General features: G+C 29.0%; 3 protein-coding genes across 3 annotated transcripts in view; all 3 read right to left on the bottom strand.

The window, feature by feature from the left end:
• Positions 1-572: 572 nt before the first annotated feature.
• Positions 573-1314, bottom strand: LOC113386268 (leucine-rich repeat-containing protein 51-like). Its single transcript, XM_026624059.1, has 2 exons — positions 1158-1314; positions 573-1081 (listed from the first exon to the last, which is right to left on the bottom strand). The coding sequence occupies exons 1-2, from the start codon at positions 1312-1314 to the stop codon at positions 573-575; spliced, it is 666 nt and encodes a 221-aa protein (XP_026479844.1).
• A 1699-nt stretch (positions 1315-3013) lies between these two features.
• Positions 3014-4705, bottom strand: LOC113386267 (thyrostimulin beta-5 subunit). The gene is given in 4 exon segments (XM_026624058.1): positions 3014-3285; positions 3288-3342; positions 4266-4480; positions 4660-4705. Coding segments are annotated over 4 exon segments (588 nt in total).
• Positions 4706-5534: 829 nt separating this feature from the next.
• Positions 5535-19254, bottom strand: part of LOC113386829 (transforming acidic coiled-coil-containing protein 1-like) — a 30437-nt gene continuing 16717 nt past the window's right edge. The window contains exons 2-7 of the mRNA XM_026624592.1: positions 18865-18917; positions 13959-14340; positions 9219-9664; positions 6305-6669; positions 6064-6213; positions 5535-5928 (exon numbers count right to left, since the gene is read on the bottom strand). Of these exons, the coding sequence (XP_026480377.1) occupies positions 5748-5928; positions 6064-6213; positions 6305-6669; positions 9219-9664; positions 13959-14331 (1515 nt within the window). The 5' untranslated portion in view covers positions 14332-14340; positions 18865-18917 and the 3' untranslated portion in view covers positions 5535-5747. The remainder of the gene's footprint in view (positions 5929-6063; positions 6214-6304; positions 6670-9218; positions 9665-13958; positions 14341-18864; positions 18918-19254) is intronic.

Genomic DNA, 19254 nt, shown 5'->3' with positions numbered 1-19254 from the left:
AGTTAATTTTTCCTTGGTATACTATTTGGGTCCTTATTTTTACTTTTTATAATTAAACCGCTTTTCATAGGCCTCTAATATTTTACCACGGTCAGTTTGGGCATAAAATCTACCATTGTGCTAAATTTCATCAAAATCCCAGACGAGCAATGCGCGGGTTCTCCTTCTTAGTACTGCCCGATATCCGGTTGTATGGGGTGCATGGGGTTGAGCTCAAAACCAAGTGGTTGCAAGACCAATGCTCTTACCCCTGCACTACGAACAAATATTACTTCAAAACACATTCTATTTATCAGCTGTTCTTTAATCAAAAAATATTTGTTAATATCTGTTTACACATTAACAAAATATAAATAATTTACAGAATCTATATTATCTTGTATTGGATGTTGTTATTAATATCTTACACATTGTTTCAATAAATATTTGCTTTATAAAATGTATGACTGATTATCTTCTAAAAAATTGATTCGATCTAATTTATCATAAAACTCGGATGATATAAAAAGTAATTCAAAAAGTAACTGTTTTCAAAAAGTATGGCATATAAAATAAATAAAAAACCCTAAATTTTATTCTGACATTCTCTTAAAACCTGCTGGTTCCGGCGACTCTTTTTCGGACTTCGTGACGGTTATAAAATCCAAATTATGAATTTGCGGCAAAAGATGAACTACGAAATTCCTATATTGAGGTATTGTCCTTTCAATCGGGTTGCCATGAAATGTCACATTACGCAATTTCTCCAATCTTCTCAATTTCGAAATGTTGCGCAAAGTCTTTATATCATTTCCATGAAAATATAAAATTTTCAAGTTCGGAAATTCGGCAACCGAATCGTCTACATCCTGGATGCGGTTGAAGGAGAAGTCAAGCCAACTCAAAGCAGCAGGGTATACCAGGACACTGTCGACAAAATTTTTCAAATAGCTGAGGTTGGTGAGTCGATTGTTATTGAGCCAGATGGAGCGGGTTAGGTATTTGTTTTCCCGGCCTCGGCGAGGTATGCTTCCGACCCGAAAGGCACGAGGACGTTGGGCAATCATTGCTTCGATTGTGTGCTGCTCGAACACGTTGAGCGCTGCGAAAAAATAGAATGGAATTTATTTTAATTTTTGTTTTTAAGGGCTAATGGAACTACTTCAACTACATTTTACCTTGTATTTTTTTAAAAGAAAAATCACAGGGCCGACTTGCGTCCATTCGGTACAGGTCCCGTTTATTGGGCTTCGGTTGCGAGTCATAAATATCATCGTGAGCTTCATCTTCTACTCCCAGCTCGACACAGGGATAAGTTTGCAAATTCACGTTCATCTTCTGGTGATAAACTAACCATGAATACTATAACCTGAAAAAAATGCACGGAGTTGAGAATGTCAGATTATTTTTTACATTGACTTAAATGATTTGGATATTTTGTTTGAGCTGATTTCATAGCTTGCTCTTTTGACATAAATGAAAACCCTAAGTGATGATGTAGGACTATTTGAATATGGCAATTTAAGGCAGAGTTTTTAGGCATCAAGCTGCTTTGGCTCATTAGAAGTGTTGGGTAAGGTTAAATAAATATATTTAGATAAAACATGATAAAAAGTTTATGGTTTTATTGCAAAGCTTGGCATGGTAATTAATATTTTCTTCTAACATACGGAAACACCTGGGAAACCATACGGAAACTTTTAATTACAAATTAAATTTATGCTTTAAAAACTTTAACGGTCTAAGTTAATAAAGTATATTTAAAATTAAATATGTTTATTAAAAAATGATGCACATTGCTGAATAATATAGCTTTTTCTACAAAGTCTATATTGGATCGTCTTCAAAGTCTAATTGGTTACAAACTAAGGAGCAATGAGATCTACTTTTTCTTTATACAGTAATTTTCAACCGATCCTGAAATGGGCAACAAGTAAAACTGTAAGATTAAAGAAAATTGAACATTGTCAGAGAATTTGAAAATTGACCTATGTTCATGTATCATAATTTTCTTTTCATTATTGCACAACACTAGTTGAAGCGTAGTTCTCATAGTGAGTTTGGATGATGCTCGAGGCGGCTTTTGTATTTGTCTTAAGGGGGTTGTTTGGTTTTTTTTTCGATTTTTAGATTTTTCGATATTATGAAAGCTAAAAACCTTAGAATTATTTAAAAAAAATCATCTCAATATCTATTTTTTGACGAAGTTATAATTATATATATATCTCTATATGTATGATCATCTGAAACCGTTGTTTTATCACTCTATTGTTTGAGTGGCCCAAAAAAGGCCTTTTTTAACACTTTTTTTAAATAGCTGCCATTTTTTTCATTCTTGCTTTTTTTCTTTCATTTTGGTAGGGAGACTGGATTCAAACTTCTTCTTCAACGTAGTTTCTTTTTTTTGTTTCAGGCGATGCGCAACGGATGTATCTGTGGCACCGCAAAAGAGATCGATTTTACAAGGCCGCCTTTGGCGCCCCCTGGTTAAAAAATGACGGCGAAAAAAAAAGAAATTTTCGTAATATTCTATGATTTCGTAATTTTTGTTATTCTATGATAAATACATTTCGAGAAAAACAAAAACAAATTCATTGCATTTTTTGTAAGGAAAAACCGAACAAACCCCGTGTTCCTATTTCATAGTTTATTATGTCCATTCGGTACATACTTTGGAACATTCAAAATTTCTTCTAGTCATTTATTTTGGCATCTTCCAGTTTTCATCACGTTTGATTTGTTAACTGATTCCCATAGTTGCCAATTCCCATAGTTCCAAATTAGCCTAATAATAGAATCTGTCTGAGAATTTTTTGTTTCGAGAATCTTTGCATTAGAACATTATGCGGTCTACTTGCACATCCTATCAATTGGATACTATAAGTCTATATAGGTTTTATTACTATTTTGTGTAAAACATGTACTGACATGATATGATAAAATAAAACATAGTTGAATTATATTATACTTCACTTTATTTCAAATTACAAGAAAAAATTATTTATCATTTAATAATATGAAGTCAGATCCAGTTTTATTGGGTATATTCGTCATCTTTGTAATCATTTCCGTCGCCGCTGAGCAATGTCAAAACACCAGAAGTCCTGGTCTTGGTCTGGTCCTGAACTTCCTCTTCGGTGGCCACGGGTCTCGAATGGGTGGCTGCCGGACCCTCACAGCTAATTTCATGGGTGCTCTTGCAGGCGTGACAGCTGCAGCTCTCGGCGCTGTAGTATTCGTATCTCCGAGCGGAGGTATCAGCCCCTGGTTCGCAGTTGCGAAGTATTGCGACAGCTTTGCTCCGGTGCCGTGGATGCATACTGGATGGCGCGTGCATTTGTAGGGAAATCGCCAATCAGGAATCTACGAGGAGATAATAATTAAATTAGTGCATGGCATCGTGTCTTAAGTCAAATTGCTGGAACTTCCCGTACCATAATTGAAAATCTTGGTATGGAACCCATAAAAATTTACACAAAATGTGTACACATTATTAAAATCTCTATAAATTATCTGATAATTCGCAGCAAGCATTTTTGAACGCCAAATGACTTTTAATTGTTTTTATTCAGAGTCCATAACCGCTGGACCTGCTTTCTTAAAATTTTAATCTGTTTTTCATCTTGTCAATACAAGTAAAATGTTTTTTGAATTACTAAAATCGGATGATCCGTTCTATTAAAAACTGAGTTTTTGGCACTTTTTGCCGCGTATCGTCAGAATGGCTAGACCTATATTCGCCAAAAACTAATCAGTACGTCTCCTTATCAATACGAATCGGATGTTTTTTGAATTATTCAAATAGGTTGATCGGTGTTCCCGAAATCGTGGACAAAAATTTGTATCCGCACACACACACACACACACACATACATCAATATTTCCTAAGGTATGCCAAAATGTTCAGAAGCCTTTTAAACGTAAATATATATGAAAAAAATTCAGTTTAGATTGCTATAAGAGAAGTTGTATAATTAATTATAAATACATGTCTTGAATACTAACCCAAAATATTTAAAAAAATTCGGGGAAATAAAAATGTATATGTTCTCAATAAATTTCTGTATAAATATGTGCAGAAGTTTAATTTCAATCTTTATCATAAAGTACGTAATAATTATGAAACGACTAATACACAATATATTTTATTTATTATACTATAAGATCGATCTTATGTATTAATGACACCAAATTCCTGTAATAAGCTTGCTTTTGTGTACATTCTTTCTACATGAATTTGATATTATGTTTAGTAATGCAAAAATTAATTTCATGTTTAATATTACCTCTCTAGAATCGCATCTTCCCCAGCAACTCATTGCAGAAACATTATCCCAACATATTCTGCCACTACTATCAGTCTGTTCTACACGATAAGTATACAAACGCAAATGGCAACCCAGAGCTTGTTTCTGAAGTAAATCTTCTGCAATTTGTGCATTGTTGAAAAGAATACTTTGCAGACCAATGAACAGCACCAATATTAACATCATAAACAACACTGAAAGTACCACACAATGTAAAAAATATACACAAACACCAAAAAATTATAATATTAATTAATACTCACCTCACAAATGACTTTAAAGTATCAATTTTTACACCATTATTACCACCCCTCTACGCAAGTGCTACACATTTTTTGATATTTTTAACCTTAAGCTTTTATTTATAATCTACCATCATCAGTCTCGCACGTGCGCAGAAATTGCGACCCTCCTTGCATATTTAATCAGTTTTTTTTATGTACGATTAATGACACAGAAAGTTTATGTTCACAAATTTGCATTTTAATTTATAAAAATATGTGAAGTAACTAGAAAAGTCATGTTTAGCATTCATAAGCGCGTTTAATAATCATAAACACAAATGTGTAAGATGATGGCATTGCATTTCTTAAAACGCAAAATAATTTTGAGCAACTTTTAATGTAGCGAAGTAAATGGAATAGGATGAGTTCTAAATGAAATAAATTAATATACAAAATAAGATTAGAACATGTGTGCAATTATAAATATAGAATAAATTAGAAAAAAATATCATGGACATAGATTTAAGTTTAAAACTAAGAATAATGTAAAGAATCATCGAGCTTAGTTACTTTTATTTAGAGGACAATTTAACAGTAATTACATTTTTACAATAATTCTATTATCTTCCTTTTATTGTTACCAAGAATAGAAATTGTTAATTCATGTAAAAATTTCTATGAAATATATAATAAGTAAGAAATAACTATAATACACTTATAATACTAACATAAATTTAATTGTTATTTTATTATTTTTTAAATAAATATGGTTGTTTTAATAACAGGATTTCCAGCATTTAATAGTCCTGTGATTATGTATAACATTTCAACATTAAAGTTCAATAAATATTAAATTAATATTGTTAAACTTAATATAAAAGCTTTCTTAAAGTATTCTTTTTATGTTTTCGGGTATTTTTTCTATTACGTCCAACTCTTATATAATAAGTATAAAAATAACTTTAATCAAAAATAAAATTTTCTTCACTTCCAAATTAATAAAATCGTATGAATACAAAATATACATATAACACATTATTAATTAAAAATGATCTAAAATTATTTCAATACAAAGTCTCAGTCACAAAAACATATCAAGTATCCTTCAATCATTGATTCACAGCATACCATTTAGAAAACTTCAACTTATAAATGGTAAAAACAGGTTTAGCAGAAGCATGTTACTGTTATTAAGCTAAAGCTATTGGGATTATAAAAATATAAGGAATGACCCACTCTATCCTACTTTTTGTATTAAACCATCACAAATAGCCATCAATTCCTCATTTTCTTTCTGTTTTTGTGTGAGTGATTCCTGCAGTGAAATTGTTTTCAGTTCTGCTTTTTTCAACAGAGCTGTACATTTTACCACTTCCATTTCTTGCTTTCTCTTCAAAGCTTCAAGATCAGCATTGGCTCTAAAATAATAAATTATAGAAGTAATTATTTAGATGAAGATTATTAAATATAAATGAAAATAATCCATATGATCCAATGCATTAATCCATAATAAGCCATTGAAAATTAATTAAAACATATTAAAAATATCATACTTGTCTAACTGGGATATAGCATGCGCTTTCAAAGTATCATATCTTGTATCTTGTTGCTTAACCAATTCTCGTAAACTTGCATTGTCTGCTTTCAATGTTTCTTCATTAGCTTTAAACTGCTCTATGACCACTTTGCACCTTTCATATTTCCTGCAAACAAGATAAAATGTAAGTTTTTAGATAAAGGTTATACCACAGATTAAATTAAATTTGTAATTTTTATTAATTTGTAATCTCTTACTGGTGAACATCGCTGAAAGCACTCTCAACCGAAGACAAATGCTGCATTGCCACATCACGTTCCGAGGTCATCTGCTGCACTTGCTCTTCCAATTTCTGCTTCTCCTGCTCTCGGTCTGATATCATTTGCGCCAAATTCTTTTCATATTCACTCATAACCACTCCCATTTGCTGCTCCATTTTAGTTTTCTCTGCTATCCTCTTAACAAGAGCCTGCTCTTTATTAGATAACATATCAACTTTTGATTTCTCTTCTGTTAATTGTTTCTGCAGTTCCTCGTATTCTTGTTCCTGTTTTGTAATGAGCTGCCGGAGCTGTTTGAGTTCTTCTATGTACTGCATCTTTTCTTTATCTACTTTTGCAACCTGGAATTTAGTTGAGTTTTAGGTCACTAGAAATTTTAACTGAAAAATCACAAAATTATGGAAGGGACACAAAATTTTGACGGTTATTTTTTAAACAAAAATCTGAGAGTACTGAGATCATACTGAGATTTTGCCCTACATAATTTTTTTTTTAATTACAATATCTGTTACAACTGCTAAATAATATAACATCTAGTAACATAAGTAAATAATAACATAAATAGCATACAAAATAAAGGATGGTATTTTCATTAAAATGATATCTGTATTATGATGATTTTATATAAAATAAAAACAAATAATGATAATAATAAAATAAATGATGATGGAATAATTGAAAAATTAGTGCCTGCCCAAATAATGAATTAAGTAATAATTTTACGACTGAGAATTTAATTTTCTATTGAAAAAGGCGAGTAATAAAAATGAATTTCTTCTGGAGCAGAACAATATTAAACGGAGTGTTTTAAAAATATATGCAGGCAGTATAATAAATTTTGGTCTGGTTAATTTTATGAAGATGAGTAGAAAAAAGGCGGCCAAAGTTTAGGCTTTAATAAAAATTGGCGAAGTACGACACCAGAGATCGTTGTTAAGCTAAATTTATCAAATTTTAATGACTATTGCCACTTGAATAATTTAAATAATTAGTTAACAGTTTTACAGTTACGCTGTATTAAATTTGCCAAAAAAATTCATTGCGGACATCCTGCTATATTTCTAAATTAAATTTTGATAGTGCCAACACCTATTTTAAGAGAACATCAAATTATAAAATTAAGTCTTATAACTATTATATATTCTGGACTGGTACAAAGTGATACTGCACATTAAATAACTTTGAACAGTTTGCAAACTTTATACATGCAAACACGTACTATAATTATTTAGATTTGATTAAAATCTTCAAAAACCAAACTTAAATATTTTTACGATTGAAGGAAAAATCCGCATATATATATATATATATATATATATATATATATATATATATATAATTTTAACGACAGATCATTAAACAGACCAAGTTCAAGCTTATTCTAGAAGACCGTTAAAATTATCTTGCGGCCATATAATATAACTCTATATTAATTTCTTGTTCCTGAACTCAATGTTAATTTTGCACTCTGAATACTAAAATAAATAGATTCCAGAACCAAATTGAATTTGCAGGCACGTCTCGCACAAGCAGAGATATTGATTTAATAGAAACACTTCGAATAAAAGCAATTCTCATAAAAATTTTACTTATGAAATGAAATATTAGCATGCATGATTTTATATTTCTCAGACTAGAATATATGTGTTATCTACATATTTAAAAAATCAAAATGGAAATATAGTACATAAGCAAAAAATAATTTTAATAGTTAGTTTTTTTTTAATTAGAACTTTCAGAAAATACTTGAAGCAGCAATTTATAAACTTTTAGTTGTCGCATTTAATTCAAAATTAAAACAAGAAAAGTAAATGATCACAATTTTCTTAAATTTAATTAAATTGCTCTAACGTTGCAAATATTTTATAAATTCTAACTTGGCAGATATGTAATTAGGAGATAGGATGTATCGAGAACCCTAAAAACTCAGTAATATGAAAATAAGAATTCATATTGAGTTTCACATGATTGATAATAGTCTATATATATATCAAAATTGCACACTTTTCAATACTAAAATTCAGAGCTTTCCGCCTTAACCTTTTCGCTACCAAAATGTTTTTCGCTGTTATGACACTGCTGTACGAGTCAGCATGCCGCCCTAATATTTGTTACACAAAATATTTAAAGGCTTTCTAATCATTATCTATAAAAAAGTATTTATAAATTAAAAATTGCACTTCTGAAGAACAAAAAACCAATAATAACAAATCAGAACTCTCAATCATCATTTAAATAAAAATGATATTGTTGGCAGTATTGAAAAGTTTGAAATAAAATTTTATTTGGTCAAAAGTATTTAACACTAGAATGACGGAGGGAGTCAATTTGACTCATTTGCATTTTTTATATGATATACATAACAATTTCAAGTAATTTTTTTTAATATTCGTTTTTCATAGTATAATGAAAGGTATATAAAAATTAATTTCTATTCCTCCCTAATCCATTAACCAAATTGACTCTCAATCAGGCAAAATAGGTATACAACCAGTGGCGTCGGAACCAAAATTTTGATGGGTAGGCTCGTTTTTTGTTTTTTTTTTTTTTGATATACAGCCAGTGGGTTGGTTTTTTTTTAGAGATATTAGCCCATATACTTTTTTGAAATTCATGGGTGGGCTCAAGCCCACACAGCCCACACGGTTCCGATGCCACTGTATACAACTAAGCTCCGTCATTCTAGTGTTAAAATTGATCAGTTTAGCTTTTCACCAATCTCTGGTGTCGTTATTCGTCAGTTTGCATCAACTAAAGCAAAACCACTGGATATCCACGACGATCGTATTAAAAGAGTTAAGTGATTCAGGCAAAAGTATCGATAGTTCAGAAAAAATGAGGTTATTAAGAGCTTAAGCTTAAACTGATGTATTTCCCTCTAATCTATTACCTCTTTCACTGGCTCTGGTGCAGGAGCTGGCTGATTAGGCGACGCTGTCGGCGTAAGTGATATCAATCTGTCGAGTACTTCGATCGCCGAATTTTTCGTCGGTGTATTTTGCTGAGATTTATTATTCGTGGGTTCCGTCTCTGAAGCGGCTACAGTCGTGCAATTTACCTCCTTTTCAATTTGACTATTATCCGACATACTACTACTCACATTTGACAACTCCGTGCTGCTCTGATGTGGAGATTCGCTATTTTCGTTCGATCCAGGTGATGGTAAGGAATTTTTGTTTTGCTCTGGGCTTATTATTCGAGAACCTGTGGGCAAGACGTGCTTACCGAGTAAGGGGTCGAATTTGACAAATAATGATTCTTTACTATAATCTCGGGAATTTTTGTTGGAGTTTCCTATGTTCATCAAAAAATCGAGCGCGTTCGGATCTTGAAAGACTGAAAATCGAGAAAATCATCAATAAATTGTAGGAAGTAGAGATAAATAACATATTGTATATACACAAGCTTACCATAAACATTATATTTATATTTGTATATATTAGAGTGGTCCTTAATATGGACTTTTTCGAAATTCCTTGCTCCCAAGGGCTCAAATGCTTCCAAACTGATAAACAATTCTCTGAAAGTTTTTGCTCTTAATATTGTCTTTTAGATAGTGCGCAATTCAATTAAAGTTTTGTATGGAAATAGCATGGAAAAATTTTAAAAACGTTTTTTAGATGTAATTTACCAAAAAAATGAATGAAAAAAACTCATTCATTTATCGCTAAGTTATACCTAAAGCAGTTTTTTTTTTAATTTTCAAATTTTTTTCCATGCTATTTCCATACAAAGTTTGATTGGATTGCGCACTATCTAAAAGTTAATATTAAGAGCTAAAACTTTCAGAGAATTCTTTTTTATCAACTTGGAACCATTTAAGCCCTTGGGAGCAAGGAGATTCGAAAATGTCCATATTAAGGACCACCCTAATATATATATATATATATATATATATATATTTAATCTTATTTTCTAATCTAGAAATAAGTGGCGAATACTAAAATTAACAATATCACAATCACCCTGAATATTACAGTAGACAATATTACAGCAGTTGATCACCACGTGGTAGTCTCAAAATTGGTACGTTTCAAATTACAGATTTTCTTTCATTTTAAATTACACATAGACTTCCATGTATCACATAAATCATCTTCAACACACCACTTTCAAACAAAATCTAATAATTTGCTTCATCACTATTCTTCAAATTTTAGAACACCAAAACTACTTCTACAAACTGCTACTTGTAAAATTTTATTTTTCAATTTAAATTTCGATAATCAATTTTAAATCATCTTCGCAACGCGTGCAAAATATTTTTTCACGTGCGATCACGTCAAATTTTTATCGCACCAGATTAATAAAATCACTTCGTCTCACAAATAAACAGAACGACTAATTTATTTCTTAGAATTTTGTGATTTTCACTTCGAACCATGGCGATTAATAAAGTATTGACAAAATATACATAATTCATAACTTGATTAGCAAGAAAATGTGTACAATTGAAATTTAAATTCGATATAAATATATTTACAATTTTTTCACTATATTTAATTTATTATAGTACCTCACAACGTAACAGCTAATAATTACAATTTTTTTCAACAGCTAATATATTACAAAATTTTAAAAGTATATAGAAATATTTATCAGCCAATTACACGGGCAAACTAGCCATGCTCATTGCACATGATGCAATGAAAAACCGATTCGGAATACACGAAAGTTTTTATAAAAGCGCTAAAAGGTAAAAAAAAAGTGTACAATTAAAAAGAAACGGAACAATTATAAATACTATCAATTATTTTTGGAGATACAGCTGTTTTACCGTGATAATCCTATTCTATTTGCTTTCATTTGCAAAATTTTAACCCCCTTTTTTTAAAAAAAAATGTCTTTCAATAAGATACCCACGATTTCTCGAGTTCTTCTGAAATTTTCAAAGAATCTTCTTTATAGACTTCTCTCAGGCATATACCAGCCTCATAACCAAACTTAAATTTTTATTATTAATACAAATTTCGTGAAACTCAAAAAGTGGTAAGAAAATAGTCTTTTTTTTCAAACACTCGCCATTTTGCTAAAAAAAAGTTAATCTTAGTATATGCCATTGCTACATCATTCTAGATTCATAATCTTTTTTTCATTTCGAATTATTAAGAGGTCTGCAACCATGGGCAAAATAACGTGTCAATTTTTTGGAACCCCCAACTTCAACAATTGCTAATTTATCTTTTCTTTTGTTTTTACTTTTTTTCTGTACTTTTGTGATATTGATAAATAAATTATAGAAAAAGTGATAGTAAAAAATCGAAGTCCTCTTTTTTACAATGATTTAATTTTTTTTTTATTCTCTCTTATTTACAAGTCCAGTTAAAGACATTTAATCAATTTGTGGAATTTACAATTGTCGGCCGTGAAGAGACATTATATACTAAAGGTACATATTGGAAAAACAACTCTTAAAACAACTAAAAAAAAAAACAATAGTTGTTTTCCCAAATGGTTTAAAAATCACACTACACGAAAATACCCCCTTAAGGAAGAAATTTGAAATATTTCTTGGTATAAACAAAAAAATAAATATATTGAAAGTCTTCTATCCCCTAGACCTCCTACTATTTGTTCCGTATGTAAGTCCATGAACCATATCGTGCAAAATTGCAGCACGCGCTGCATATGAACAATCCGAGGCACATTCTATATCAATTTAAAACCTAACAGTAAATTGAATTCATGATGGTAAATGCAATACTATTTTATATAAAGAGCACATGCAAATCTATTTTGTATGTAAATTCAAACAACAAGACCTTTTTCGGCATTTTGATAATATAAAATTTTTGGTCAACTAAACTTTATTTGCACCTTGAATTGCAAAGACAAATAAAGCTCCTAAAGTAGCACATGGAAAGTTGTACAATTATAAAAATTAATCAATTAACTTGATTTTGATTTCGTACATACAATATTTTATTGCATTTCAAAATAAACTTGTGAGCCTTTATTCAGTAAAAAAGTAGTACTGAAATGATAATATTAATAGTGCCATGTCATACAGAAACTTTTATTACATGTGTAATTTAATAAATTATGAACTTATTCTTTCCCAATTAATTTCATAGATCTGAGCACTGGAAACTACACAATTGCAATCCTAAAATTAAAACTTGCACATTTTTTCTTTTTACAATAAATAGCAATTTCGAGATAAACATTGACTGAAATTAAATCATGTTTAATAAAACCTCATACCAATGCCAAATCATGAGAAATGATATTTAGTGATTTTAATCAATTAAATTTAGAACCTATATATAAATGATGATGAAAAATATGATGAAGCAAATAATTATGTTAAATTCCACAAATTAAATTTTTGTAAAGTTTCTTAAACAATAATTCGAGAGTAAGGTTTAAGATATTATCAGAACACCAACAATCAGCAAATTAATAAAGCGAGTAACAGACAATTTACAATTCACACAAAACGAATGTATATATATATATATATATATATATATATACAATTATATACAAATATGCACATATACTTATAATTATATTACAAGTCCATCGAGGTAAATATAGAGTAAAAAATATAAATATTCGTATTAAAAGTAAAGTCCATGAAAATGTCCAAAAATTTCTGGAGTTCACGATCAATTCTATATACTAGAAGTAAGTTTAATCGAATTTACATTAATTCAGAATAAAATATGTATCAAGATGTGTATAATAAAATATTTCAAATTAATTAAATTGTTTTCAAACATGTTATTTATGTAGTCACTCATTGAATGGAATAATTCTGCAGATATCATTATCTGACAATACAGTCGAATAATGATTGAATTATTAATATTAAGTATTTTTAAAATAACATATTGTTTGGAACATACAGTAAATTACTGCCAAAATTGCATCATTTTTGCGTCCACTTTTAAAAATCGTGATTTGATATGTATTTCTAAGAATAATATACATACATATATACAAATACACTTTATATTATATAGTTAACTGTATATCTTTATGTATGATAGTTATACGTGAAGCAAAAAAATACTGAACATTTTATTTAAAAAAAAATGTTTTATAAAATGTTCTGTTTTATAAAATGTTCAGAACTCATGTGTATTACCAATTCTTGTCTTTTGCTATATTTTATCGAGAATAACTCTTACTACTAAATTATTATCAACATTATTAAGATTATTTTTTATTTATTTATTTATTTATTCATAAGCAAGCCGTAATCAATAATAATAAATATTATTTCAGGCTCTTATTATTTTAACATCTTCTATTAACTCTAACTTGGAATTGTTGAAATGATGGCTTTCAACATTTACCTGTTTCTAGATATCAAGGGATATCATATTTATTTACCATTATACTGGATTGACCAAACCCTGTATTATCACAGATCATTTATGAGGCATAATCTAAGCCTTTTATCACCATTCCAAGATATGATTCAAAATTTCCCAGAAAACATTCAGAGCTTTACATCTCTGCCAATGTAACTATCGATATGTAACGATCGATCAAAAATATAAAAAAAATCGAAAGAAAACGAAATGAACATAAACTAAGAATGCATGCATAACTAACTTATATTAACTTAACCAAAATAAAATAAATTCAACAAAATAAACAAAAATAAAAATTAACTCACATTCCCCAGATTGAAATTTATTCTCATCATTTTCATCGCCCTTCAGCGAGTCCATCTCAGGCATATCTTGCCCTGATAAGCTCATATCGTTGCTGAATGATTGGCGTGAGCTTAATTTCTCAAATGTCTCGTTAAGCTTATCCATTTCTAAATTATGAGTACTGGATTTTAGGCTAAGTTGTGATGAAGTCATACTGTCAAATGTTGCCGATTCGAAAGGATTGGCGACATCATTTAAATCTTCGCACATCAGAGAGGACTTTTTATAAGTCAAAGACGACATTGAAGAATTGAGGTTATTGTTAGTGGAATTCTGTTCTTCTAGTTGCTTCGTGTTAGAATTGATGCATAGATCGTGAGGGTTCTCATCCATCACCTAATTCTAAAAAAACGTATCGCAGGAAAATTTAAAACAAAATAATAACTGAAATAAAATTATTAACTTATATAAAAATAACTTATAGATAAAAGAAACTTAGAATAAAAATAATGAACTCAAAAAATTGAAACACGACAAAACGAGCCCTTTCTTCATTCTGTCCTGATGATGCAGATAATAGAGATACAAATCCATTCATTTCATATTCTACATTTCAATAACAATTAAAACAAGATCATAAATTATAAGTTTTCATTGTTTAGAAATGTGTTTTCGAATATTCTGTAATGATGATACTTTTTGCAAGCACTTATCAAATTATGTGCATCAAAAAGTTTTATTTAAACAAACTTCTTATATTAAGTTGGAAACTAAGTAAGTCCGGTTTTCAGCTTAAATAGATTTAAATTTTTAGGTTTGCTGATATAATTCAAATGTAAAATACCTTTTGTTAATGGATAGTAAGCAGTTTAGATGTACATCAGTGCAAATAAGTTTTTTGATGTAATGATAATTTTTGCCCACTTTTTTATTTTTTTTTAATTTATAAAACTCTTCTTATATTAAATTGGCAACTAAGTAAGTGCGGTTTTGAGCTTTTAGGAGGTTTCAATTAAATTTTTAGGTTTGCTGACGTAATCCGAATTTAAAATTACCTTTTGTTAATGGATAGTAGGCAGATTAGATGTCAATCAGTGAACAAGAGTTTTTTGGTCCATTACGTAGTTTTCGTTTGGCGTTCATTCAAAGATGGTAAATCAAATAAAAAAAAATTGTCATTTTTTATTTCTGAAAAGATAAAGAAGCATCCGGGGCTGGTTATGGTGATAAAACCCTAAAAAAACGATAAGGCAGGCCCTCAACCTAACCTTGAACTTCTGATTACTTATTGTTTGAATCTTTACAAAACTCCTTTTTGGTAAACAATTCAATGACTATAACGGTGTCAAATTGTACCTGATTCTGTTTTTTTCTAATCAATCCAGAAGTTTTATAAAAGTGAGATGATGACGATGCTGCTTGAAAAATAGCAAAAAATCATTGATCAAAATGGACAACACATTACAAAATCAAGTTATTTAGCTTCACGAAAAAATGCCTGGTTTTCTAACAAAAATCCGCAATTATTTAGTTTCCAACTTAATACTTTGCCTATTGAGTAAGAAACCTAAAATCTTAATTCAGCTTAAAATTAGAGGAAAATAGTAAAATATTTCCATTTCTACTATGTTTACTAAAACTAACATTTTTGTCAATAACAAATGCACATCAATTAATGCATATCTTATCACTTTAAAAACATTTTAATATAATTCAATAAGACAATTAAAAACAATTTAAAATTTAATCTGCTTGTAATCCTGTTGTATACGCATTTTATTTACTTCGCAAATTAAAATTCTATGAAACTTTAAAGCTTTGTCCAAATAAAATATTAGGAAAAGATAAATTCTATGAAATTGTATAGCTTTGTTCAAATACAAGTTTAGGAAAAGATGAATTCTATGAAATTTTGCAGCTTTGTTCAAATAATTCGATTTGGTAGAAGATGAAAAAAAAAAAACAAGAAGATGATATAGAGCCATGTCGGTCATATATGTGTGACATAAAAATAGTCAGAAATTTTGGCAAAAAAAATTTCTTTGATATATAAATTTTCGGTTATAATCCCAAATGACGTATTCAGTACGTAATTTAAACATTGTAATATTACCATAAACAAACGTGCACATTTGTTTACTGAGCTTTTCAGATAGCAACAAAAACAGTTTAGCATATCAAAAACAAACATTTGTTTTAATATTTATAAGTCAAACAACACAAAAAATAATAATTTACCGAACTATTTTCCCATGAAAACACACAAAACTTTCACATATCATAAAATTACACAATCAATATTTTTAGCACTGCACTAATCCCAACTAATTTGGATAAACATGAGATGGGACACAAGACAAGAGGATTAACGTAATCTTTAGAAGTTAATTTTTGCTAATCATTAAGTGCAGATTTTTATCAATTATTTAAAGATAAATTAAATGATTCGACGTATACGCGCGAATGTTTTATGATACGATGTACAATATAGAATTATATGTTGGGTTATAAATCATGGACATCAATCGTCCATAAAGCGACAAGTGATAGATTAAATAAATTACTGGAATTAACTTGATACTCAGATTGGAAACCGTAAATTTATATTAATGAATTGCGCATTTTTATCATCTTTATTCATGTGGATTTAATTCGATTTGAACTGCATAATGGAGAAAAGAATACTGATTCAAACTAATCAAAAACAATTTAACTTGGGAAACTAGTCTAACCGAAGAAAATTGTATCCTACAGAAAATTATATCCTTCTCCACAAAATAGTTATTGGTTTCAAACATGAAAAGCACTAGGTACTTTCTCATTTAATACTTAAAACAAATATCAATAAAACAACTTCAAAAGCCCATCCTAATCATTTTGGCTTATTACGATAAGATACATAAAAACTAAATCCGGCGCTAATAAAAATATTTCATTAAGACCAAAAAATGTGAAAGCTCATGTAATACATTTATAACACTTCAAACAAATTGTTTGCATTGTTGTTTCTTGCAAAATAATGATAGAATGTGATCGCAATTGTAATCTAAATTAAAAGGGCTTAATTGAGAATTTATTATACAAACTGAGGCGTTAACTGCCTCGGAAAATAGAATGTAGTTTGTTGACCTGAATTGAAATCTAGAGCTCTCCTAATCTATTATTATAAATCTGCTTTAATGGGATAGTGGAATACAAATATGAAATGAATATTTTTCTAATGCTAAATTAATTTTTATAATCACACTATTTGTAATTTGTTTAATTTATACGTTTCAAATAAAATCTATCCATATAAAAATTGCTGGAATTAATTCTTATCACATCATAATACATCAAATAGTATAGTTTCTCGATTTACTATCAGCTCGTTAAGGTGAAATTAAAATATTCAATTACTATTAAAATTGATGACTTATTAAAATCCATAATTGCATTTATAACTCATGAACGATGTATAATATTTCTCATTTTTAGTTTATTATTACATTAACATTATTAAATAGTTATAATAAGAAAATTTACAGATTGATAATGACTATCGCAATTTGATTTTGTTACTAAAAAGTAAAGTTATTTAGAAACTTATATCCACAACTATATAGAAGAATTTTCATATGCTTAAAAAACTTAAGTTCCTACAGGTATGCATACAAATTTACAATTTATATTTTTTATGATTAATGGAAACGGCTATCCCACGATGATACATCTAATATATCTCAAAGATAGATATGGGTAAAATAATTTAACTTGTAATATAATACAAGCTTGTAACTTTTATCAAGATTTGGTACGTGCCAAAAATGATAAAACAAGATAATAAAGCACCCATCTTAAAAATATGACGCGACTATATTTTTCCGACAAAAATTTATCGTTTATCAATACTTGTTAAATTTGATAATATTCTAAGAAATAGATGCAAACTTGATCAAACGCAAAATAAGTCAGAAAATATTAACAATAGAAATTAATAACTAATTAACTAATTTAAAAAAAAATACATGCCAAACATCGGTTTCTATCTTATTCTGCAATTGTCCTCATTTAAACTAGAAAACTTTTGTACTAATTAAACATACTATTAATTTACTTATTATAATAAGAACACCCCGAATTAAGGTTTTAAAATTTTTCATTCGTCAAAAAATCGTGACAAGTTAAATCATTCTCAAATATTTTTTTTATTCTCTATTTTACTTACAACTGTCCAGTTAAGGACATTTAGTAAATAACTGGACAGTTGTAAATTCTCATATTTGGATTGCCCTTAAAATATAAAAATTAATTTTAATTTAATTTTTATTAAATATAGAAATTGTATATAGTATCACACAATATTTCAAAAACGAAATGATACATATGCAAAAGTGATAAATAATATTCCTGTAAAGTTTTATAGAAAAAATATCTGAAAATTTCTCAACAATAACTACTTTTGAGCTTTCATACGATTACGATGTAACTTCTTTTTGATCATGATTTTATGTTGGATTAGATTGATTAAGATCAAACGATTAAGCTCTGAGCTTGCAATAATTAATTCCATTAAGAGAATTAAACTTAGTTTATAGAAAAAGATAGGTGTACTGATTTCAAACTTCAACAAAAAAGGGCATTTTTGTTCATATAGGAGATATATCTTCAATCGACCAAATCGAAAAACAAAATTTTAAAATTGTCTTCGATTTTTATATACACTGAATTTTTATAATATCCGGACGAGGAAATTTGGGATTAGTAGATTGGGATTAAAAATGAAATTTTAAGTATTTTTTTCAGTAACCACACAAACATTTCAAAGCAACAATTTCGCATAGTCTTGCCTTGTTTCAAGTGCCAAAGAATTTTAGCTGAAAAGTAGTGGTTATATGTCGTGCAAATATGAAAAGCATAAGCTCAAAAATAAATTTTTGGACTTACCACTTATCCTTGGTTAACTTTGCTCATCCAGTATAGAAGATTAAGCTCATTCCCTGCAAGGAAAAAAACTTATTAGACAATAAAACTATTGGGTTAATTTTTTATTTTGAGTTTTGTTAGAGCAAAAAAAACTGAGGTCATGCAACTCTACAGCTAATTTAGATGACGAAATATTTTCCATTTACAATTTTGAGCAAACATTGGTGCCCCAAAAGTAAATTACTTATTAAATTTTTTATTTTATTTTATTTTTAGCCTATGATGAAAATTTTCAAACTCGGGGCAAATATGACGCACCAGGAATTATAGGTATCAACTTTGATAAACAATAAATTATAGATAACACGTAATTTCGACAATATCGACCATGTTGTGTTTGTAAGTGAGCAT

The sequence above is a fragment of the Ctenocephalides felis genome, unplaced genomic scaffold, assembly GCF_003426905.1.
Source record: "Ctenocephalides felis isolate EL2017-DRISC unplaced genomic scaffold, ASM342690v1 CF-g0.4_SCAFFOLD_03571, whole genome shotgun sequence".
NCBI lineage: Eukaryota > Metazoa > Arthropoda > Insecta > Siphonaptera > Pulicidae > Ctenocephalides > Ctenocephalides felis.
This window is presented reverse-complemented; position numbering and strand designations above follow the sequence as displayed.

Coding starts and splice junctions, on each gene's coding strand:
- LOC113386268 (XM_026624059.1), bottom strand. CDS start 1,314: ATGAACGTGAATTTGCAAACTTATCCCTGTGTCGAGCTGGGAGTAGAA. Junction 1,082..1,157: donor TTCTTTTAAAAAAATACAAG/GTAAAATGTAGT, acceptor ATTTTTTCGCAG/CGCTCAACGTGTTCGAGCAG.